The sequence below is a fragment of the Neolamprologus brichardi genome, chromosome 4 (genome assembly GCF_056152115.1).
Source record: "Neolamprologus brichardi isolate AB-2024 chromosome 4, ASM5615211v1, whole genome shotgun sequence".
In the NCBI taxonomy this organism is placed as follows: domain Eukaryota; kingdom Metazoa; phylum Chordata; class Actinopteri; order Cichliformes; family Cichlidae; genus Neolamprologus; species Neolamprologus brichardi.
Window position 1 is genome coordinate 5,648,300 of NC_142107.1, and position 26,163 is coordinate 5,674,462.

The window sequence follows — 26,163 nt, forward strand, 5'->3', positions numbered from 1 at the left end:
ATTATTAATTAATTACGTTAAATCACTGCTTTTCTGTTTCATTACATATGTTACGTTCTTAGTCTAGGCGTGCATTAAACGCAACAAGCAATTGGCCCCACTCACGCACCACCCAAGAAAGAACACAAACAGTAGTATCTTTTAAAGTGCTAAGCAGCCATTTATTTGCTTCAGTAGTGAGCAATGCCAAAAATAACAAACAAAACTCCCCAATGGTCCCTATGCTTTCATACACAAATGAAAACCAACCAAAAGACAATTCACTTACCTAACTTTCTAACAAAAAACAGGAGAATACTTAATCAACAAAAATGGCTTCTCACACCTAGGCTGCTGCAGTGAACAATATATACAAGGTAAAAAAAAAATACACAATTGCTACTTTACAAATCTATTTACAAGATTAAGGTTCTATTGCCAGACACACACACACAAAAACATTGTACTTGGTTATACTTGCAAATCAATGGGCAAAGTCACTCTACGAAACAACAAATCAAAAACACATGCTCTTTGTTGGATGGTGGAGGCTAGGAGAGAGGGGGGCTAGGTGGCTGTCATCTGGTGGTTAAATACTTGAGGTGATCAGCCAATTATCCAATCTGAGGACAGGAAGAGACTCCACCCAACTACTCAGCAGGCACGCCCAGGTGTCCACCCCCTACGAAAGAAAAGGGGAAAAACCCACAGCCATCCTCTGGTGCGAGGAATCACGCATAAAACAAACACTGACAACATTGGATCATAACACATAGATGAATGTACTGCATGAAATATACAAATTAAGAAGTGAAATAAACTTTAATTTAAATACACCCTCAATAAAAAAAAAGTTAGTACTGAATTTTTCCATTGCAGAAAAGTAACTGATCAATTTAAAATCTCAGCCTTCAAAGAGTGTCTCTTTCACTGGTAAAACTGACAGGCTCTTCAGGTGTCCCTCTGTTATCCGAAGTTCATTTATAGCATCCTGAACAATTAAAAGGCGCATCCTGATTGGCAGATGCTAACAAGAAGTATCAAATATGTTAAATGCTGGCGTCCTCCTCTGATTTTGGGCTAGCCCTGGCATAGCTGCACCATTCTCCTATAGACTATCTGTGCCTTTGTTACATTGACAACTAGACTAACATTTTACATTATCATGACGTAATTTTATTGGCCTTACTACCAAAATATTTACATTTTTTACAATCATGCTACAATCTTAGAATAATTTTATACCAAAATTTGAGAAATACAGACAATTTAAAAATAAATCGTAAGGCCATTGCTCCCTTTGGCTTCAGTGCACTGGTCATGTGCCAACTGTGTCTATATGGTAGTCTTTCTTTGCTTGTTATTACCAAACAGCTAAGCAGCTGAAAATGCAGAAGGGCAGGTTAATTTTCAGGTTAATTTGGCCAAGTGGTAAAAAGTCATGTCTTTGCGGCTGAACTAACACACAGATTAGACACATTGTTTTATATGACAAGTTCTCAGTAAATTCTTCCCACATGTTGACACCTGGTTTTCTGGAAAGGAGTCAACCTACCACCATGCAGCATGTACAGACAGGTTCGAATTATTCCTCATAATCCGCTCCTTCCCATGTACTTTTCTAACTGAGATACCTGCAGTGTTTGGTATTTTTCTCATTACCTGCTTGAATGAAATTTCTGGTCATTTTGATAGCTCAGAAAAAACAAACAGAAAACAGTTCATTTACTAAAATATGATATTTTTGTTTCCACCTTTGATATTCATTTAAAATGTTAATTCAAACAGAAGGATAATTGCAGGGTGTCAGTTTGTTGAAAGGAGTCCTCTGCTTCATTATTGTTTGTTTTATGTGTGCATACTGATTTACTCAAAGATATCATCTCAGCTGCTGCTGCCGCACTGAGATAACCAGAGTGCAATTTTCTGCCTCGTACAGGATTCACATCCCACTGCAGAAAACTTCAAGTTCACATATAACGATGTAGCTGTCATATCATTTTTTATCATTGCCAGATACAGTTAAAAATGAAGAATTAAAAACGAAAAACAACTAGTCAATCAAATAAAACCTATGACACAGTGCATACAGGAGATGATGAAAAAATAATGTTAACGGATACAACAGCAACATTTTTCCAGTTTTAACATTAAAAGACTTCATATGACTTTTCTGTGAGATGAGAAGATTTTAATGAGTTTAAAATCTTTAAATCTCCAGCCAGTTTGGATAATATGTACAGATTATTTTTAAGAAAGCAATAATACCTACAAGAGTATAGCTGTGCATTGTATACACTCACCAGCAACTTTTTTAGGCCTGTTCATCACAATTACCAGTATATAATCAGCCAACCATGATCAAGAAAATTTGAATTTGGCACGGTTTTCGATCTGACTGGTTCAGAAACTGCTGAAATTTTCCAGGGTTTACAGAGAATGGTCCACAAAAGGGAAAATATCCAGTGAGCAGCAGTTCTCTGCGTGAAATTGCCTTGTTGATACAAAAGGTCAGATGAAAATGACCAGACTCCTTCCAGATGATAGAAAGGCAAAGGTAACTCAAATACCTATGTGGTACAACGAAGGCAGACGAGCATCTCTGAACACACAACACTTCAAAGCTTGAAGTAGATTGCCTGTATCAGGGGCCTCTCCTGTCAGTTAAGAACAGGAAATTGAGGCTGCTATCCACATGGACTCACCAAAATATGACGATAAAAGTGGAAAGAAATTTCCCTGGTATCATGAGTCAATTCCTACAACAACATTTAAATGTTAGGTTAGAATTTTGTGTAAACAACACAAAAGCATGGATCCATCCTGACTTGTATCCATAGCTCCTTCTAGTGGTGATGGTGGTGTAATGGCAAGTACAAACTGAGCGCTGTTTTAAATGCAACAGCCTACCGTAGAAGAGTTGCTGTCCATCTCTATACCCTTATCAAAACACCTATGTTCTGATGAGGCTCAGATCATCTCAAACTGGTTTCTTAAACATGACAATGAGTTCATTGTATTCGAATGGGCTCCACAATCCATCAGATCTCAATCTAATAAAGTACCTTTGGGAACATGGTGGAGTGAAGATCCATATCATGGATGTGCATCCAGCAAGTCTGCACCAAGTGTGTGATGCTATCATGTCAGTATCAACCAAAATCTCTAAAGAACGTTTCCAGCACTGTGATGAAAGCCCTTCTGAATAACGTTAGTTATGAAGGTGTACCTGATATAGTGGACATTTGTATAAATATGTGTATATTGCTCAGGTTTCCACATCTTCTGTACTTTGCTAGTCTCCCTTATATTTAGTGGAATCCAAATATATAAGAGGAGATTTCTTTCTGCTGAGTTCAAATGTTGTTGTGTTAGCCTGGGTGGGATGTGCAGTTTGAGGGTGTGATCTGTCTCTTTAAAACTTGATTTGACAACATTAAAGCAGTATGTGCAGCCTTCTGTCAGCTGTGTGACACACATGGGGATTGTCCCGTCTGCTGTTTGTTTTGTCACTTTGTTTCTCCCATGGTTCCTTTCAGTTGTCAGCAGAGCAGCAGCCTTGTTAGCGTAGCTCCCTCTGAGTTTCACTGACACACACACCTCAGCACCAACAGATACACACACACACATATACAGGTATGAACCCTCAGGTTTACAAAAGTTTTCCAAGTTATTCGGATGGACAACCACAGTATCACAACATAGTGAGGCATACTTCATCTTATACTTAGGCACCTATTGTGAATGTATGCACAGTAACATTAAAGATTACTCAGAAGATATTGAGAAATAAATACACTTATGCTTTCATGCATGCTTGTTCGTTTAACAATAAGTATACAGTAAGTAAGTAGTAAGTATACAGTAAGTATACAGTTATGACCAATTTAAAAAACATTAACGTGGCTTTGTGCAAAATTAACAGAATATCTCCCTTGTTGGTTCATGTTTGCAGGCAGAAGGTATCTGCTCTGGTGCAAAACATTTTGCGGTACATGCACTAAACACCTGTAAAACTGCAAACCTTTTTACTTTTATTGACTCTAATCAAGAAAATATTATGTATTATTATGTATATGTAATGTAAAAGGGATGTATATGTAAAAGGGATCTTCAGAGGTGTTAGGAGAAGTGAATGCTTTTTAAGTTTTGGAGATGGAAACACAATCTGTACACATATACACAACCAACTGTTTGTCTCTGTTGCAGGTGGTTGCACTAAGCTAAGCTAAGCTAAGCTAAGTAAGCTAAGCTAAGAGAATCTGTTTATGCAAACACACATAAATCCTCTCCCAGCCCACCCCTTCCCCTTATTTCTGCATTATCAAACAAATATATAACCTTGAAAATGCCTGGTTACTGTGTGGTATCAACAGTTTTTTTTAGAGACAACGTTTAAAAGAATAAAATAGTAAATCATCTGCGGTGTTTTCAGTTACTCACAGATAATGTACTTACCACAAAAGAAGCATTCAGTATCCTAATATTGTTGTTGTATACAGTTGCAAATATTCACAGGTTTTTCACAGTTTTGCAACTTTCATACTTTTTTCCAGAGAAATGAAATGTATCAACACAGATACATTAAACTGATGACATATCTGTAATCTTGCATTATGAACAAATACAAACACATTGATTGAGAGAATATGGCCTTAACTATGAAGGAGGATTGTAGCTTATCCAAGTAACTTGAAATTAACCTGCTCCAGGGTAGGATTTGTTCTAGATTAGAGATCAGCAGGTATTTTATTTTTTTAAATTTTGACTACAAACAACGATTGTTGATTGTATAATAATTGTATTTCTCTATAAGCACTATTATTATATAACAGGACTATCTGTGACTGTTCAGATACTGCCAACAGCAGCCCTGTCACCTGAATACCCTATGGAGCCAGAACAATACCTCCTGATATTGCTATTGGAAAAAAATAAAACGGAAGTGACGGAAGTGACAGGTAAGGTAAGCGACCCATGTTGTAGGTGACGTCAGACGCCGGAGATTTGGCGGAAAAAAAAAAAGCGAATGGTAGCGTAGAGTTTAACAAAGTTTCCTTAAGCTTCAGTACTGCCAAATAAACTAACCAACTGTCATATAACTAACAACATCTGTCTTATCATCTCTAACACCCTGGAGGACAACGGGGAGAGTTTAGACGCTCTCCAAGAATACATCGACCGCTGCTTCCAAGATTTAGTAATGAAGAAGGCCCAGAGTGCATCTTCCCCGGCCAAAACCGAGACGCCGTCATCGAAGAGATGTCGCCCGGCAGACTCCCCCGGCACAACATCGCCTGCCGGCAAAGACATCGCAGATATCCTGGAGTCAATCGACAAGCGATTGTCCAGTTTCGATGCGAGGCTGTCCCTGGTGGAGATTTTACACCGGGAATTTAAATCTCTGAGAGAATCCCTGGAATTCAGCCAGCAGCAGGTGGAAACGCTTGCCGCTGAAAATGCCACGCTACGGGAGTCGGTCAAATCTCTCGCTGATAACGTGACCCAGCTAAACACTGAAAATAAAAAAATAAAAGAGTCCGTTATCGATCTACAAGCCCGTAGCATGAGAGATAATCTTGTTTTTTCTGGTATTCCAGAATCTACCGGAGAGGACGCGGAGGCAACGGTGAAAAGCTTCATTAAAATCCACCTGAAGCTGCCGGAGGACACCGTAAAGAACATCGCTTTCGATAGAGTGCATCGCTTGGGGGGCGTGAGGTCGCGGACCGGGAGACCACGTCCTATTGTGGCCAAATTCGGTCATTTCAAACAGAAGGAACAGGTGAAGAGTCGCGGCAGGGAACTGAAAGGAACGGACTTCAGCGTGAACGACCAGTTCCCCAAAGAGATCCTGGAACGACGCAAGGTCCTGTTCCCAGTCCGACGTAGCTTCATCCTGAAAGGCTCCCGTGCTGTCATCGCCGTGGACCGGCTCTACGTGGACGGACAGCTCTACCGCGACCCCGGCACCACACCGTGGTTATATTGACTGCACTCCAGATAAGAACCCGCTACATTCTTTTCTTATTCATTCACACTTTCTCCTTTAACATGGGTTTAACCTAGTAATATCAGTATGATGTCATAGCAGATATAACACCGTCACCCTCCGTCTTTACTTTAATTGGAATGTTTCCGTTTCTTTTCTTTTTTTTGTTGTCGCTTACAGTTTATGTGGTTTCTTTCTTTCTCTTGTCTTTCACTGCTGTGATCACCTACTTCCACACTCACCTACAAACAACACCCTCTATTTCTCCATATTTTCACACCACGATCACGCAAACACATGCGCTCAACGGCAGCACATTTACAACAGCCTCACAGCAAGCACAGACTTACAGGACACATACACAAGCCACGCTTGTTCATATTAGTGAATAGTCACACACATAGTCAGACTTATGGAGCTTATCACCACACTTTTTTCTCTTTCTATTTACAAACAAGTGATGTTTCCACATTCTCTCCACCCGTCTAAACGAAACACCCAGCTTACATCATTAGACATACACACACAATTATGGGCATGCTGAGGTTTGTCACATGGAATGTAAATGGGGCTGGCACCAGAGGAAAGAGGTTAAAGATATTTAACCAGCTTAAAAAACTACAGGCAGATGTTGTTTTATTACAAGAAACTCACAGACCTGTTACAGGTTTAAACGAACTTAAAACACCTGAGTTTCCTAATGTGTTTGCAGCTTGTTATAATTCTAGACAAAGAGGAGTAGCAATTTTAATACATAAAAATGTTAATTTTACAGTACTCGATACAGTTATAGATCCAGAGGGTAGATTTCTAATTATTAAACTATCAATATTGAACAAAAAACTATGTATTGTAAGTATATATGGTCCAAATGTTGATGAACCCTCATTCTTCCACGGATTTTTTAGTGCACTCTCTGAACACCTTGATTGCACACTCATTCTTGGAGGCGACCTCAACCTTGGACTAAATGAAGAAATGGATAGGCTCAACACAACAGGAACTCAGCGCAATTGGCAATCCACAAATATAATCAAACAGTATATGAGCGACTATGGCCTTTGCGATGCATGGCGCTCCCTTCACCCCAACAGTAAGGAATATACTTTCTTCTCACATGTTCATCACTCCTACTCTCGTCTGGATTATTTTTTGGTCAGCAGCTCACTGCTGAGTGACATTTCAGACACTGAGATTCACCCTATAGCTGTCAGCGATCATGCTCCGGTATCTTTAACACTAATGCACAAGAATAATACTACGCCAAGTAAAAACTGGAGATTTAACACATCACTACTTAAAGATGAAGACTTTATTAAATATTTTAAAAAGGAATGGATTTCATATTTAGACTTTAATGACACTCCCGGAACATCTGCTTCTGTTCTATGGGAAGCAGGAAAAGCTGTGATGAGAGGTAAAATAATTTCTTTCTCATCACACAAAAAGAAAGAAGAAAACAAAAATATTCAGGAATTAGAAAAAACCATCAAATCCTTAGAAGAAGCCTACGCGTTCCACCAAGATCAAGAAATAATGAACAAAATATGCAAAACAAAACTAGAATTAAATGAAATTATTAATAGAAAAACACAATTCCTTGTACAAAGACTTCGCTTGCAGAATTTTGAACACAGTAACAAATCAGGTCGATTTCTAGCAAACCAGTTAAAAATAAATAAAGAAAAAACAACTATATGTGCTACTAAAGATTTATCGGGGAACACAATATATGACCCTGTAAGAATAAACAACATTTTTAGGGATTTCTATGAAACTTTATATTCACCACAAATAAACCCGTCTAAAAATGAAATTGATTTGTTTCTTGACAACGTAACTCTTCCAAAATTACTAGACAGTCAAGCAATGGCACTGGATTCGCCACTGACGCCAGGTGAACTCCAGGAAGCCCTGATAAGTATGCCCAATAACAAGGCTCCAGGTCCAGACGGCTTTCCTGCAGAATTCTACAAAGAATTCTGGACAATTTTGGCACCAGTATTCCATAGATTGTTGCAGGAAATCAAGAAAAATGGCAGACTACCACCAAATATGAATTCTGCCAACATTAATCTCCTGCTAAAACCAGGAAAAGACCCTTTATTTCCCTCAAGTTATCGTCCAATATCCCTTATAAATGTAGACCTTAAAATAATCTGCAAAGCTCTCTCAAAGAGATTAGAGAAAATAACCCCCCTCTTAATTCATCCTGACCAAACTGGTTTCATAAAAGGTCGGCACTCCTCAACAAACACTCGTAGATTACTTAATTTAATAGACTACTCATACAATAAAAACATTGAAACCATAATATTATCTCTAGATGCAGAAAAAGCATTTGACAGAGTTAACTGGAAATTTTTATTTGCAACTTTACACAAATTTGGTTTTGGAAACTCTTTCATAAATTGGATAAGAATATTATACAATTCCCCAACAGCTCGTATCAGAACAAATGACCAGACATCCTCCAGCTTTTGTCTCATGAGGGGCACCAGACAGGGATGCCCACTCTCCCCTTCACTTTTTGCAATTTTTATCGAACCTCTAGCAGCAGCATTTAGACAGGCTACAACAATTAAGGGCATAAAATGTAAGAACGTAGAACATAAAATCAGTCTCTATGCGGATGATGTGTTGCTTTTTCTGCAAAACTCACAAATCAACCTCTCTGAGGTAATTACTCTAATAAACTGGTTTTCAAGAGTTTCAGATTATTCAATTAATTGGCCAAAATCTACAGTTCTTCCCATTAACTGCTCCTTCCATAATTCATCTTCTGCCCCACTACAATCTGGAAATATTAAATATTTAGGTATTAATGTTTCTCCTAAGCTTTCAGACTTAATTAAATTAAACCACATCCCACTTCTAAAGAAAGTAGAAGGCGATCTGACTAGATGGAAATCTCTACCCATATCACTCATGGGAAGGGTCGCCACTATAAAAATGATGATCTTGCCAAAAATAAATTACTTATTTTTAATGATCCCCAACAAACCATCACAAGATTGGTTCAGATCTCTGGATTCACATATTTCTAAATTCCTTTGGAAAGATAAACCCCCGCGTATCAGCTTAAAAACACTACAAAGAACCAAGGATAGAGGAGGATTAGATCTGCCTAATTTTCACCAATACTTCTTAGCCAACAGGCTTCAGTTCATCTCAGAATGGTTAAAATGTACCCTCTTAGATGAGCCCTGGCTAGATGTTGAACAGGCACTATGCAATGATCTAGAGATTTCAGACCTACCATTTATTAGCTCAAACATCAAAAGACATGAATGCTTTAAAAGCATCAACATCAGCTTTTCTCTGACAGCATGGTGGGAGTTTCTAAAAATAACGGAGTCTTCATTAATCCCATGCAAACGTACACCTATCTGGAATAACCCTGACATATTACAAAACAATAATAAGATTAATTTCCCAGAATGGAGTTGTAAAGGAATTAAATACTTAGAACATATATTAGAGGGAACAGAATTTATTCCATTTGACAGACTAGTTACACAATATGGGATCAACAAGAAAAGATTTTTAGAATATCAACAAATTAAATCCATAGTAAAAAAGAAATTTAACCTCAGTCAAATTGAATTACAAACACCACCAAGTGTGGTTCAATTTCTTACTCTTAAATCCCCCAAACTATTATCTAAAATATACAGAACACTTTCTAAAATAGATGAATCAATATCCCTTCCTATTGCAAAGTGGGAAGCAGATTTATCAGTCAGCTTAGACCAAAACGTCTGGTCTCAGATGTGCTTAAAAACCTTTAAATTGATTAAAAATCCCAATCTGCAATTAATACAATACAAAATACTGCATAGAGTGCACTATACAGGTCATCGAATGTTCAAGATGGGCTTTACATCCGCCAACAACTGCTCACACTGTCAAGGCAATACACCAGACAATTACATCCACGCTCTTTGGTTCTGTCCACCAGTGCAGAAGTTTTGGCACGAGATATGTGAAGACTTATCAAAGTGTCTGAAATGTAAAATTCCAACCTCCCCTTTAGTATGCTTGTTGGGAAATTTGGATGATGTCACTACAGAAACTAATACAGTCCACATGGTTTTTACTGCTCTATGCATCGCCAAGAAAACGGTCCTCATGAACTGGAAAAATAAAAATAATCTTAATTCTAGCCAATATAGAAACTATCTAATAGATCACATTAGTCTCGATATAGCCTCTGCCACCACATTAGATCAATCCCTCTGGGCTCCTTTGATCGGCTCCATCACCTAGCGGGGTTGGGGGGTCGTGGTTTGGTCCCGCCTTGGCTATTGTGGTTGATGTGGAGGTTGGGATGGGCTTAGGGCACCTGGAGGACCCCTAGAGACGTTATCCCTGGAGGGCTTAACCCGGGGGTTGTGTTCATAACCTGGTTAGTGGCTCTGGTCGCTCTCAGAGGTTGTTCTCCTCGTGGCCGCGTGCAGCGGGGCTGGAGGATGGTCTGTGCTGGCGGGCGGAGGTTACTGGCCTGGTGGCCTGGCTGCCCCTGAGTGGATCCGGGGCGGGCGTGGAGGTTTGGGGTTCGGGGGTGCTTCGCCTCCGTGCTGGGGCTCTGGCTGGGCCTTGGGGGCTTTGGTCCTCGTCGGTGTGTTGCCGAGGTTGTGGGCGGGTGGGTGCACGGGGGCTCAGCCCTGGCGCAGGGGGCCTCTTGTGCATCGGCCTAACCGGGGGGCTCTTCAACTGGCAGGGAGGTTGTTCCATCTTTGCAGGAGTCCACTCTGCAGGTGGGGGAGAGACATAGGAGAGGTGGAGAATAAACTTAACCTGGGTGTCTGTGTCTTGTGTAGTCTGGGAGATGATTGAATGTTGGGGTGGGTACAGTTTCCTCTGCGGTGGGGTAGGGTGGGCTGCCCCGGGTCCTGTGGGGCTTGGCGGTGCTGCTGCCGTAGGCCCCGGTCTGGATGGGCCTGGGCTCCCTTGCCTTGGTGGATACCAGAGGACGGGGGTGCCTATTGGGGTCAGCGGGGGAGCTGGCCCTAGGGAGGGACACCCTCCCCTCCCTTCTTTTCCTCCCCATCCCCGGCTGCCTCCCTCTTCCCGCTCCACCACACCCACCCACACAGGTAGGGCTTTGGGGTGCGGGTGTGTCACCAGGGTGCAGGGGAGACATTCCCCCCCCCCCTCTGTCCTCTTCTGGCCACCTGTGCCTCAATTTTATCTCACAACTTAGACATCCACATTACTTACACTCTCATAACACACACACACACATATATATATATATATATATATATATAGGGCCTTGAGGGTGGGCACGTTAACGGCGTCCAGTAGACGGTCTGTGTATTCAAACCTACCTCTGGCGCCGGTGCCCACCTCTCAATTTTAAATCCATGTAGACATTGAGGGTTCTCGGGAGGGGCCGTGCTAACACCTGCTGCTCTCTGGCAGCAGCACCATGCTCTCCCTTGTTTTAAACACACTTTAGAGCAACACGCAGCAACACTACACTTGAGCGGGAGGAGGAGGGTATGGGGTCTTAACACACCCCCGTTCTCTGCTAGCCATCGGGGCGGGGGGGCTGGGAAGAGATGCTGGCTGTCCGATTGGCCTCCCTGCTGCTGCGGAGCCTGGGGCGGTCTGCTAGCCTCCACCCCGGAGGGAAGGGTAACATCTCTTGGGTCTGGGTGCCGTTTCCCCCTCTGGGGGCGAGGATACCTGGACCCGGGGTATAGAGTATGTTTGGGGAGTGTGATTGTGTGTACATGTCCATTTACGTTTATTCCTACGTTGGGTGAGTGCTGAGTGTTTGTATATGTGTGCATGAGGGTGGGAATGCATGTCTGTGTCTGTGTGTGCCTGTTTGTCTGTGTCTATATGTCAGGTCGGGTCTTAGACTCCACCTCTCTGGGAACTCCCAGCCCCCTCTAGTTTCTGCCCGGTGGCTACTGGGTGACCCCTCGCCTGGGTATCCTCAGCCCTTCCCATGAAGGTGGCACGGATGCCCCTCCGGTGGTCCTCCTTGGGCTCTTGCACTCTGGGACCTCTGGATGTCTGGGGCCTGGATCTCCTCCATGCCTGCTTCATGCCCTGGGGGACAGGGCTATGGCTCTCTACACCCTCTTGCAGACCATTACATGGGGAAACCATTTGAATACAAGCGTGCCGATCCACACAGGTGTGCACACAGGTGTTCACTGTTTGTAGACTTAAATCACACCTTTCTTGGCTGCTACTTCAAAGCACATTGTGCGCTGTCTGTCCTGCGTGCTGCACAACAACATTCAATATTTAGTATTTACTGCTGTTTACACTTAGGTAGATTAATGCGATGGTGTTGTGTATAGTATGTTGCTTTGTTTTGTTTTGTTTTTTTTGTTTGTTTTCTATTCTTTTTCTCTCAACAGGTGATCCCGGAGATATTTTTTTTCCCCCCCTTTCTCACTGTCCCTCTCCCCTTCTGTTTTTCTTTTCCTTCCTCTTTCTTTCTCCCTTTCCTATCCCTCACTCATGTCTGTCCCGTCTGTAACAACTGAAAATAAAATAAAATAAATAATAAAAACAAAGGTCGATCAAATGGACCAATACGGCAATGCCATGATGATCCATTTGGCAAAATAAATCCATTGGGTATCCTTGTTGGTCTTCAGACAACAATTCTGACGGCTAAAGAACCAAATGGGACAGGCAGAAAAAAAAAAAAAAAAAAAAAAAAAAAAAAAAAGGAAAAAAATAAAACGATACAATAATAAATATAATGGAACGGTACCGTGGGCATATTAAACTTGTTTTGTAGTATAGGGCCTTGTTGGATAGCCTTACTGCACTCTGATTTTCTTCCACTGCAGTCTAATAATATGACACTAGAGGGTGATGCATAACAGGATATGGCATGCCAGATGTATGTGTGTAGACCAGCATATGTGTGTGTCTGAGAAAAAATCAAGCACTTGAAGGCATATTTGCTACATATTTGTATGCTGATTATAAAGAAACATATCCTATAAAAAAATCCATCTGTGAAGGTTTCAGGGTTATTTCCTGAGAAATCTTTCTGTGTGCAAACATTTTTTCTTCTATCAATACTTTAAGAACACACACACACACACACACACACACACACACACACACACACACACAAACTGAAGCAGTAAATGGAATTAAACACCCTTTTAGAAAAGACAAGACCAAATCCTTCACGCTTGAGTCACCTTCTGTTTGAGATTATGTATGCATATTATTTATTCATATTCTCATCTTGACTTACCCATATGTTTTAAAGGTCAGGGTGCTATTACTGTTTTAGAAGGTTAAAAAGTTAGTGGAGGGCCAAAATCATTAAGGCACTCTGTGTATTCCACCAAATTGTATAGATTTTTTTGTTTTTTTGTAGCTCAAACAAGCTGCATGTCAAAGTGTGCTGTAGCCTGTAAGAGCCAAAACCCCCACAATGATAAATAGGATAAGGAGCTGATTCTCATGTAGTTTCTCTTTTAGCATGCCACGGTATCTAGTATAATACTTGCAATAAACTTTTTAGGTCTGCACATTAATCCAGCACATGAAGCTCATGTTTTAGACAGCCTACTTAAATCATCAGTTTTTGGCTAGCTACCAGTCCACGAGATACAATATTAAACCACAGCTAGCAGTTAGCTTAGTGGAAAGACTATACATATGTGAAGGTATGTGTAATATAGTCTTAAGCTGTATTAAAATACAATACTTTAAATGTGTCTTGAATAGTCTATTATATTTTGCTGCTTATAGATGGTTAGCATGTGACGACTAGCTAGATTCCTGTAGGCTAGCACTCACAATCAGCTGAAAAAAGAACAAAACAAACGCCTAAAAATCCACAACGTTATTGCACCCTTTACCCGTTAATCCCTTTTATATTTCCACAGACAAATTCTCTTTGTTATTAAGAGCTTAAAAATGGTCTATGAACGTGACTTTTTGTGCGTCTGTCTTTTGTATGTGCAGTCAGAAATTGGTTTAGAGCAGCCAGAGGAGCTGCTGGCAGCTAAATTAGGAGCACATCAATCTTTTATGGATGTTGTTTTACAGTTCCTATCTCACTGTTATCTCTCTGTCTCTTTTAGGCCGGAGGGGCTAGCTGATTTGATCACCAGCCGTCTTATGCACACATCTTAGGAGATGTGGAAACGAATTAATTTGAAGGACCATTTAAAACACAACATTTAGATCTTTAGCCATCAGAATTGTTGTCTTAAGGCCAAGAAAGATGCCAAGCGGATTTATTTTACCAAGTGAATCATCATGGCCTTGCCATATTGGTCCATTTGATTGACCTTTATTATAATTATGAATTTATTTTATTTTCGGTTGCTACAAACGGGATAGACATGACTGGGGGATAGGACAGGGAGAAAGAATGAAAGAAAGAGAGGGAGAGAAAGAAAACCAGAGGGGAGAAGAGACGGTGAGAAAGGGGGGAAGAAAGAAAGAAAAACAAACAAAACACCTGGATCACCTGTATGGAGAGAAAAAAAACAGAAGAGAAAGCAAACAAAAAAAGAGCAACATAATAAAAACAGCACCATCACAATAAACTAGCTAGCAGTAGATAACAGTAGATACTAAATATTAAACAATATTGTGCAGCACGCAAGATAGACAGCGCACAATGTGCTTTGAAGCAGCAGCCAAGAAAGGTGTAGTCTGCGTCTGTCAACACAAACACAAAATTGTCAACACAACCTGTCTATAGAATCTCTCAGTTATACACGCAAGTGGGTGATATTGTAACTGACTTTGTTAAGCATGCAACCCATATCAAGAAGTCATGCAGGAGTCTGGTTTCTAGTCCACTCCAGGCCATTTTTGTGGTACCACTCCCCAAACTCTCTCCATTCTTTCCTGTCAACAGTTAAATGGTGAAAATGCACACATACACACACCACCTGGGCAAATTTACGTACTAATTTGAAGTTAGGCTTATTATTCTGTCAATAGATTTTTTTTCCTGTGCCAACCTTCTGCATCATTCAGTTTAGTGAAGGAGTCATGTCTAATTAATTTTAATTTTAATTTCTTTTTGCCCTGTTATTGTTGATCCCCACCATTCAAACCCTGGAACAAATGAAAAATCATCATCTGTTATCTGATCTGCAAAAAGCAATCAGAGTGTAGGGAGGTGATTAATGTTATTTTTGCACATGTGTTAATGTACGCTGGTGCGTGTGTAAAATAGGTAATTGTCATTTTCCTGAGCATGCATTGGGACTGAATTTTTTACACGTTTTCACAGCCACCCAGTGAGCCGTATGGGTTGTTGGCAGTACAAATGTGATTTTCATTGCTGTAGTTAATTCACTGCTACAGCATTAGGCTGTAATAAAAACAATATTCATAATTAGGAATGAGGATAGGTAACTTACACACATTTGTTACCTGCTCTACATAGTCATGCAGCGTTGGGGGTCATACCAATCTACTGCACAAGAAAGAGAGGTATGTTTTTGTGTGCTGATGGTTTAGGAATCAGAACATAACAAAATTATCTGGTTCATAACGAGTTAAAATATTAAATAAATAGAACATCAGATGAACAACAACTCATGACACATTACACCACGCCATTATTTATTTAACAAAATTAAGTGAAAATGCAGAAGCATTGTGTGAAAAACTAAGTACACCCCATGACTTAATAGTTTTTAGCAGCAAGAAGTTGATGTATGACTTTATCAATCTCTCACATCATTATGGTGGGATTTTGGCCCACTCTTTACAACATTGCTGGAGTTCATTGAGGTTTGTGGACAGGTTTATGCACAGCTTTCCTAAGGTCCTGCTACAGCATTACAGTCGGTTGAGGTCTGAACTTTGACTTGGTCATTGCAACAACTTGATTTGCTGCTGTGTTTAGGATCATTGTCCTTTTGCATGGCCCACTTTGGGCCAAGGTTTAGGCCGAAAATGACAGACGACCTCACATTTGATTTAGAATAGTTAAATGGTAAACACAAGAGTTCATGATCAACTCAATGACCGTAAGGTTACCAGGTCCTGTGGCTGCAAAAAAAGCCCAAATCATCAACCCTCCACCACCCTCTGACAGTTGGTATGAGGTGTTTGTACCAATATGCTGTGTTTGGTTTTCTCCAAACATGGTGCTGTGCATTATGGCCCAACATCTCAATTATGACCTCATCTGACCAAAGGACATTGTTCCAGAGGTCTTGTTGTTTGTTCAGATGCAACCTGCTCCAGTATTCTTTTTAAACAGAAGAAGCTTTATATTTGCAACCATTCCAAAGTGACAGAGACTTATAAAGTCACACAGAAATGAATGTTTCAATGACTAGATGGGTCCATAGCAATTTTTTGTCTTGAAATTCGGTCCTAATGCAAAATCCTCGAAACCCTGAAAAAAGTCTACCTCTCAAAAGACTACATCATAACCCATAACTTAAGAGCAAGACTGTATGTTTGATTTATTTCCCTCAAATAAATCAAGGCCTAGATTCAACTTCTAAATCTTTACTCACAACTCTAAGGGGAAAAAATGAGCAGGTGTAAGCTCTAGGCTGTATTGGATCTTACTGAAATTAAACTACACATTTCTTTTACATGTAAACGTTGAATGGCTCATAGCTTATACAAGAGCTTCAAAAGGGACCATGGCTAAATTGCCAGTTGTCTAAACAGTGTTTATTTATTTTTACATAGGTAATGAATTCGATCTGGATAGTTTTTATGTTTGTTACACCATTGATAAAGTGATGAGTTGTCGTGTGTGAGGGAGGCAGGATTAGAACCCAAAATAAGACATGGAGACAAGCTAGAGACAGAAACCAGACATAACTGACTACACACTGGGGATGGTGGGCAGGACACACAGAGGTAACCAAGAAAAACGGGACAGGAAGGGGAACGAAACTCAACGACCTACAAACTAGAAACTTGGGTAAACAAATTAATACTCAAAAATGAATATTAGAATCACACAATCCCCAAAAGGAATAAATCTAAACAATGCAGAACATATCAGATAATACAAATCACCTTAACAATCCAAGAGTCAACAACCCAGGAACTATGACACAATGACAGCTGGGTTAGTTTTCAGCCTCACTGTCACCCTGAAATAGATATGCAGTTATGGAAATGGATGGATGTAGCAAACATATTTATACTTATGTATTCTACTTTCCCTCCACATACTGAGATTAATGATAAAAGGGGGCCAAGGCTAATGCCCTGTGCCAGAATTTCAAAGCAAATGATGTGGATCTGCCTCAAAATTGAAAAATTTCTCCTGTTGCTCAGGCTTCATTATTCCACCATGTTTCATGGAATAGTTTTTGCCTAATCTCGCTGTCAGATGGGCCAATAAATAATCACAAATGGAGAGAGCTCAGAGAGCTCATTCTCCACTAAAGCAAGTCAAAACAATGCAAGATTTAGTGGATTCTTTCTTTGCATAACTCCTTACCAAGTGTCATGGATTTGGCCTGGTAGTTTTCTCATAATCTTGCTATAAAATCAACAGAACCTAAACAATAATCAGGCACAAAGCCAAAGGGACAGACAAATGCATAAGAAACACTCCTGTCTTGCTGGAGAAACCGTTGATGACTTGCCAGTTTATGATTACGTGTGACTGGCACGGCTGCGTGTACAACACGAACCGAACATAATTGGTGATAATGAATCACATCCACATGTGGAAAAGAAAAAGGGACAGATTATCATGTAGTGAGACTGAGGCTATATACAGTATTATGTTCCTCCACAGGTGCATTTATCACAGAGCCTTGCAGCTCTTATTTCAGCCAGTGGAACTAAGAAGATAACAACACACAGAAGAAGCACTGACAGCTGCTGATTCAAAGGAAAAGACAGATAAGGCAAAGAGGATGGTCATCAGTCTGAAACATGACATTAATAACACTACACAGTATGTTATAATGAGCCTGTACAAACCAAGCATGCATTTTCTCTCATTATATTGTCTTTACCCCCCTTCTCTGCTGGATTTACTTTGCTAACTACTTGAGTTTCACACTGTTACTGTTTTCTGTTTAATTTTGTAAATCTTACAAATACTTTAAACCTCTCTTCTGAGTGTTTTTCCACCCTGTTTTTGGCCTGTGTCTTAGTTCTGAAATGGAGCTCTTCAGGTGCCACGGGGAATCATTTGGCGCTCCATTTTTACTCGTTACGTACAGTACTTTGAAAAAGCAGTACCGGTGGGCTGCAGCGGCGTAAGATGGCTCTGTTAAGAATGTTAATGCAACATCCTTGTTTGACAAGATCTTGCATTAATATTTCAGGAAGCAAGCTTTCAAAGGTAAATGTTACATGTAAAAGCCTCATTTTGTCAGGCTCCCTGAGCAGATTGGCTTGGAAAACAAAAGGTCACGCTGGGTTTCTTGACAGATAATACACAGTGGAGGAAGCAGTGATTGAGTTCAGTAGTTCTGATGAGTAAAAAACTTTCCCATTGGAAACCGTCCTTAGAAACCAATCACTACATGATTAAAATGATGGTTAAAAACATGGCTAACATATACTATATTTAAGGATCCTTTACTTTTCTTTCTCTGTTTCTGAACAACACTACGTTTGTGTGAACACCGTGGTGCTAGAAGTAGGCCTGTAGAGTTTGATGTTTCCTTTCTTTGCTTTCATGAATATTTAATCCAGCTCACCATCCCCAGAAGGTTCTTTCCAAATGAAAGCTAAAACAGCATCAACAACAACTACAACAGCAGCAACCAATATGGGAACATGCACCCAATCACCGACCGTATAGCCTCGCAGAGGTTTTTCGGTGTTACGTAATATTGTTGCATTTTCTTGCCAGTTTCGTGAAAAAAATAAAAAGCTAAAGTTGAAAAAAAAACTGAAATATGAAATTTAAGAGTATAGCAAAAAGCACATGCAAGTTGTGATCCACACACTCACACACACACACACACACACACACACACACACACACACACACACACACACCACATATACATACACTGAGAAAATTAAGGAACATGAGGTAAGAAAAGCTCTGTAGCAGAAGCTAGATAATAACACAAAAGCTTAAGAGGAGATAGTGAAGAGGGAAGAATGACTTAAGCACTCTTTGCTGTACCTCCTAAAGCAGTGTGTGTGAATACACACATTAAGATTTTGTGTTCCTCACATTTTATTATTGTGTTTGGTCCTTGAAGGAGATAGACCCGGAAAGCTCAGTATAAGGTGAAGATTGCAGAGGGAAGATGAGGGAAAAAAAGAAAAACGGTGACAAGAAGAGGACAAAGGATAGGAAGAAAAGATAGAAATCTATATTGTAAACTTTATGGATAAAGTTCTTATTCTTAGCCAATTATACTGCATATTTACCTGCTAAAACGACATCTGATTCTCACATTATTGTCTCTAGATATCCAAACTTCAAGATCTCTTTCTACTGCCCAGTTACATCACTTACATCATGCAAAGACAAAACTTTCTTTTTGCATTATAATTTTTAATGTCCTTAAGCATTGCAGTCGAACGAAACCCTTTATTTCTTCGCTTTTAACATCAACGTTTTTAGAATCCTGTTATGCAACACCACCTTTTGAGATTAAAGCAGCAAATTGAAGTGGATCACGATGAAAAATCATATGCAAGGAAACAAAGTAACATTGCTGAATGATAAAACGTACATATACCTGACTAGCATGCACCTTGTAGGATAACATTTATCATGCGCTAAGTCAGCTCTAACCTCCAACATAAGGACATACGCAAATTACATTTAGACTCAAGCCTTAAAAGTCACATGAAAATATTGGTTGGTTTATAGCAAAGACTTACAGGTAAATTTTGGTTTAACAATGCTGGTGGATTAGCATCTGTGGGCAGTTTCAGACTGGCCATCTACCTGCAGAGAATGTCTGTTATTGAAATGGGGGAGTGTCAAAACTTGTAAAATCATACTGTTGTCTTGCGGAGAAGAGTGAAGTGAATAGCTGAAGTCTAATCAAATGTTAGAAACCTGTATTGTTTTTTTATTTTTATCTTTAATGTTTTTGTTTGTTCTGCTTCTGCTATTCCTGGTGAACTCTGCTGTCACCCCCTGCACTGTTCTGGCCCACTTGTCAGCCAGTCAGCGTCCTCCACGTGGAGCAAAGTGCACTTGGGATTTTGGAGGAGTGACAGTTAGGATCAGGTGTAGTGGTATGCTTTTGGAAAATGGTGTTAGTAATGCTTGCTTCAAAGAACAGAGCACTTAGCTCTTACCAGACAAGAAAAAAGAAATGCAAGGCCCCATGCATAACTAAACAAGAGTAAATATATGTTGTGATGTACTTATGAGAATAATTCATTATTTACATGTTTGAAAAAGCAAATACTCTTTCTTTACTTATACAATGGTTAGCATAACTTTCCTAACATATCACTAACCGCTAACCAGTGTTGGGAAGGTTACTTTTAAAATGTATTCCATTACAGAATACAGAATACATGCCCCAAAATGTATTCTGTAATGTATTCCGTTACGTTACTCAATGAGAGTAACGTATTCTGAATACTTTGGATTACTTAATATATTATCATGCTGTTTACAACTACATGAACGTACTATTGCTGTGATTTATTACTGTTACTGAAGGTCCGCGGCTCCGAACCGTAGTAAAGGGACCTCTGGCTAATACCGTGGGTTCTGTGTCGGGCTCGTAGCCGAAAACTAGCTATACTTTGTTGTCTGGGTCAACCTTGCTAGCGAGAGACAGAGAGAGGCGTTGAAAGGCTGCTCCAACAGAACTTATTGTTTTTGGAGGAAAACACGAACACGGTGTACAGTCGAGTCTTAATAGCTTACTTACAACTGGGCTCGTCAGGCACTCTTCTTGGCTGCAGTGGTTATTATTATATTTACATGCTTCCAGCTCCCGTTTTTGCTCGATGACAGCTCGTACTTTTCCTTTTTCTCCCTCCCTCGCTCACAGACACATAACGGGTATGGCAGTCCATTCTCCCTGCAGCACGGACTACACTGCCTATGATGCTACATTCTTTAGAGCGATACCTGTAGCATTCTGCCTATTAGCTTAGCACAATAACAACAAAAAGGCCTCTCTCACCCAGGAAACATGCAGAGAGAGAGCGTCACCCTGTAACCATGGCAACCGTAACGCTGCCACCTGGAACAACAGAACGTAGCTGTCAAACAAAACCCAAACAGGCCTGACCCGCGACAATATGAAACAGGGAAGTAGCGCCGTGTAATCCATTTATTTCAACAAAGTAACTGTATTCTAAATACCACCTTTTTAAACGGTAACTGTAACGGAATACAGTTACTCATATTTTGTATTTTAAATACGTAACGGCAGTACATGTATTCTGTTACTCCCCAACACTGCCGCTAACTTACCTGTATGACTTGAATACGCACTTGAAACAGGGAGGACATATAAATGTACAAGGAAAACATTAAAAAGGATGAGTGAAATAAGGAGAACAGGGACTCCACATGCTACACTGATAAACAAACTGCATGTAACAGGAAGTGAAAATATGTGTATTTTAAAAAAAAGCCAAGGGAAAAAAATGATATTTTGCAGAAGCAAAACTAGCTAAAAAGCTGGGCAGCGCTGATAGTGACAGCAGAGAAAAGAAAATAAGGTGAGCAGTATTGTTTGCCAAGCAAAATAAGGGATGACAGTCAAGTTGTTGTGTTACTCAGTGTTATAGTTGCTAACACTTACATTTTACTCTGCAGTCTCATTGCCCCAACCAAACCAGCTGATAACAGTTTTGATGAGATCAAGGAAATACTAAAGACGCATTTATATCTGATACCAGTGATAGTGGAACGTGTCAGGTTTCACACAAGGAATGAATCAAAGATTGAATCTATACCTGAGCACGTGGCAGAGCTCCTTAGATTAGTGGAGCATTGTCAGTGAGGGGAGAAGCTGTCAGATGCACAAGTGACAGGCTTGTGTGTGGGCTGCACAATGAGGGCATTCAGAAACGGCTTCCACAAAGGATAGACTAACATTGACTTGGTTTGTGAAGATCCCCATATCTAGGAAGCACAGCAGAAGATATTGTCAAGTTACAAGATGAAAATGCAACATATACGATCAGTGCACAAGGTACTTTCTATTGTGTATCAGAATCTCATATCCCACCAACAAAAATCTCACCTGTATATTTGGAATATGTAATATTATGATATTTGCCACTCATAATGCCTCTACAGAGGCAGTAATTTTAGCTTTTAACCACTTCTTTTCACTTTGTGTGTATGTGTGTGTGTGTGTGTGTGTGTGTGTGTGTCACGGGACTGTGCTAACGCAGTGAAAGACTGCTGGGCCTTGCATGTAAACCTAGTCTTTAGACAGTACTCTTCCCCCCAGACTTGAAAACAACCAAGGTACACGGAACATCTTCACAGTAGGACTGGGCTATATCATACCGTTCACGGTAATACCGGTGTCATTTTGTGCAAGGATAGGAAAATGAAATATCGCGATAGAATATGGGTAAAACGCGCATGCGCAGAGCCTATGTTTACATACGCACATGGCGGTGACGCAGAATGAGAAGAGCAAAAACGGATCGTTAAATGAAACAGATGAACCAGAACTGGTTTGTAAAAATGCTGCAACTTCAGTGGTGATGAACTGGTTTAGCTTTCGTCCGTCAGATACACAACAAAGCACTATTTTTGATAGAGCATGCTAGCGGGCCGTCGTTATTACCGTGTTGTTTGGAAAATACACCACACTTAAACTCAATCCTTTGATTTTTCTGAAATTCGATAGTGCCCCTAATTATCCCGTGTGCCTTATGTATGAATTCTGGTTGTGTTTACTGACCCTCGAAACGATTTTATGTACACGGTGCTCGAAAATCTGTCAAATGTTTTAGTACGACTTTGCTAAGCTACAAACCCGCACTGCTTGATGAATTGTCGGAGCTTTACGGCTATCGTAGGCAGGAGCCTGGCGGAGTGATACGTACCTAATATTACCGTATTGTGTGTGTATAACCTCTTTTTAAGTTTTGTGGATATTATGCATGCTTATGCTGAGGATATGTCGGCCAATTTCCACTGGAAATGCCTTTTGATTAAACTGTCAGCAAGGAATTTTCACTGTTACATTTTTATATAACTTTAATGCACATAAAAAACAGCTGCTTGTTTAAGTGAAAATACATTGATGGGGTTTTTTGCACTAATAAAGTTGTGGAGTTGTAAAGTATTTTGTCTAGTGTCAATTATATCATCAGTTATATCGTTATCGCAAATTTTCAAATGTATATCGTGATAAATATTTTTGGTCATATCGCCCTGCTCTACTTCACAGTCTCCTTGCACAGCTGTTTACACATAACCGTAAAACTGAAATCACACCTAACAGATGTTTTAAGATTTTACAGCAATTAATTTAAGCAGCAAAACACAAATCCTCAAAGCCTCCTGTATTAATGATGACAATTTTAATTTTATATCCCAAATATCCATCCATCCACTTTCTTCCTGCTGCCGTAGGGTGAGAGCTGGGCTACACCCTGGACAGGCTGCCAGTCTGTCACAGAGAGAGACAGACAGACAGACCTTTCACACCCACTGCCACTTTAGAATCACAGACGCCACTAACAACATGTCTTTGGACTGTGGGAGCTGAGTTTAGAATAAAGGGAGCTTTGCTGCTGGAACAGATTTACTAACTTAGTTCATATCATCTGACTTTTCCCCCTCTTTTTAATAAAGATGTCTCGAGCAGCAGTCATGCAAATAGGCAAGTTTCAAGTTCCAGCTGCTGAACAAATGTTATGTTGTTATTTTTGTTTATGTATTAAATAAATAGCAGTGGGACAATATAAATACATACTTCTACACACATCAGGATAGTCTGGTGTTTTTGTTCTTTATAAAGTCAAATTACTGATGTCATTGATATTTAGCTTTTGCAGGTTTTCCCGTTCTTTATCTGTTTTCAACACGGTGGACTCATCAACTGTAAATAAAAGATGGACGTAGCTTCCAAGTATGACAAGTGAATATCTTATCTGCATCTTATATTTATATATACAGCTGATGATGGATGCAAGAAGAGTGGCTGGTGTGCCTTACTCTTCCTATAAGGTGTAAAGATGCTGGTTAGTGGGGCTGTTGGAATGGTGGAGTACTGCAGCTGGTTGAGTAATGGTGATGCTTTAAGTGCAGCTACAGGAGATGGGCTACACCTGAGGGCAAGCTCAGTATGTGGCAGGGGACAGGATTAAATGAGGGGAACTTGGTGTGGATTTATATAGCAGCCAAATGCCGCTGCTAGCGTTCCTCAAGAAATCTAATTTCTGACCTCTTGCATGGGGAACATGTAGCATTGCGTTTCAGTGAGGAGCCTTAAAAGTGTGCAGACTTTTACATCATAATAAGATTTATTTTACATGTGAGCACAAAGCCACTGAAACATTGACAGCAAGCATCAAACATCACTTATTAACCATATGAACAACGTAAAACATGTATTTCAGTGTGCTTGGGTGGGTTGATAAGAATCTGCTGACTCTGTGTGTGTGTGTGTGTGTGTGTGTGTGTGTGTGTGTGTGTGTGTGGGTGTATGCGTGTGTGTGTCTGTGCTAATGTGTACTTCCTGTGGTGTCCTAGTTTTTGCCTGGCAGTCTTTGAGGTCAAATAAGGAGCAAACTTTCTGCATCATGTAAAGAAGAATCCCTCCCACAGGCACAGTACACACACATATGCATGTGTTGCTACATGCACACGCTCACACACTCACATGTGAACACGGATAAAAACAATAATTCTGAGTACATGTTGGTCATGCTGTCATTATACACTTACATAGATGCAATTAAAGCAGTACTATTATCCACATAATCACTAACATACACAAGGCAAAGAGACAGCCAGTATCCATGGGTCCTGCAGGAATGGGAAAATACACAGACGCACACACATACAACACACACACATTCAAATCTTGAGAACCATGCACCGTGACAATTTAATGCACATGAAATATAAAACTGTCAGAGAAAGCACAGAAGACATACAGACACATGCAGAGGGCAGAGCGGTGTCACATACCATCACCATAGACAGGTCAGCATACGATGACACAGCCAAGATGGACACCACAGCTAGTAGGCATATTGCTACCCAACAAACACACACTCAGGAACAATTTATTGCGAGCAAAAAGGAGACATCATGGGACCTGACGTGGGCCGGGGGTTTTCATCTGATTGGCTGTCACATGCACTCTGGTTATCGTGACAACGGCTGTCCCTGCAGGATAGTGGCAGCCCGAGCTCGGCGTGGAACTGAGCCATGACACTGATGAGGGAGATGGAAACTTTTTGAGCTTCCGTGAGAATTTCCATTTAGGGAACACAATTAATTATAATTTAATCAGCTGTTAATTTACCATTTGTCCACAAAGGCTTTTAGAAAGTGTTCCAAAAACATTTAAAGCTTCTGATTTCTTTCAATGTCCCAAAGTCCTCTCAATTCCTGTCCAGTTTGGGGCTAAAGTTGTCGAAAAAATGAATTTCCACCATCCACTAGTTGGTTCCTCAGAGTTTACTCACTCTTTGTTGAATATCACATTATTGCTGATTGCAAATATCTTATTTCACCTCGGCATGTTTGTGTGTATTGACTCATCTCATTCTTTTCCATTTTGCTGAAAAAAGTCCCATTAAAAGGTGATTCTGTTGCCTCAGTGTGTGATTCTCCAGCTTGGATAATGAAGCCGCCAGAGACCAACATTCATAGCAGAGTTAAATCATTTCTCTCTCTCTATCTCTCTCTCTCACACATACACACACACACACACACACACACACACACACACACACACACTCATGCAGAGGGGACACAGAGTCTGTGATTGGAGTTAAATCACTTGACCTTTGACCTCTTTCTGGACCAATGAGAACATCCCAGACGCCTGGGTGCAGTTCTGAAGAAAGCCTATAAATAGCAGGCAATTTAGAACAAGAGAGGAGCGGGCATTCCAGATTAATGACTTCTCTCTGCATGCATTTTACTACTTTTTGTTCTGCTCGTCTTATCTTTCTTCTTCTACCGCCACGCGGTATCTCGCTCGCTCTTTTTTGTGCTCTCCCAGCACATTCTTACTGCCTGTCACTTCACACTAATTGTCTTTGGATGGTGCTTGCTGTTTTGTGCGAGTGTGCATCAAAGTCGTACA

General features: G+C 40.3%; 1 protein-coding gene across 1 annotated transcript; it reads left to right on the forward strand.

The window, feature by feature from the left end:
- Nucleotides 1-4,999: 4,999 nt before the first annotated feature.
- LOC148102910 (uncharacterized) lies at nucleotides 5,000-6,178 on the forward strand. Its single transcript, XM_087840264.1, has one exon. It carries the CDS (start codon nucleotides 5,183-5,185, stop codon nucleotides 5,969-5,971), a length of 789 nt encoding a protein of 262 aa, XP_087696390.1. The 5' UTR covers nucleotides 5,000-5,182; the 3' UTR covers nucleotides 5,972-6,178.
- Nucleotides 6,179-26,163: the final 19,985 nt, after the last annotated feature.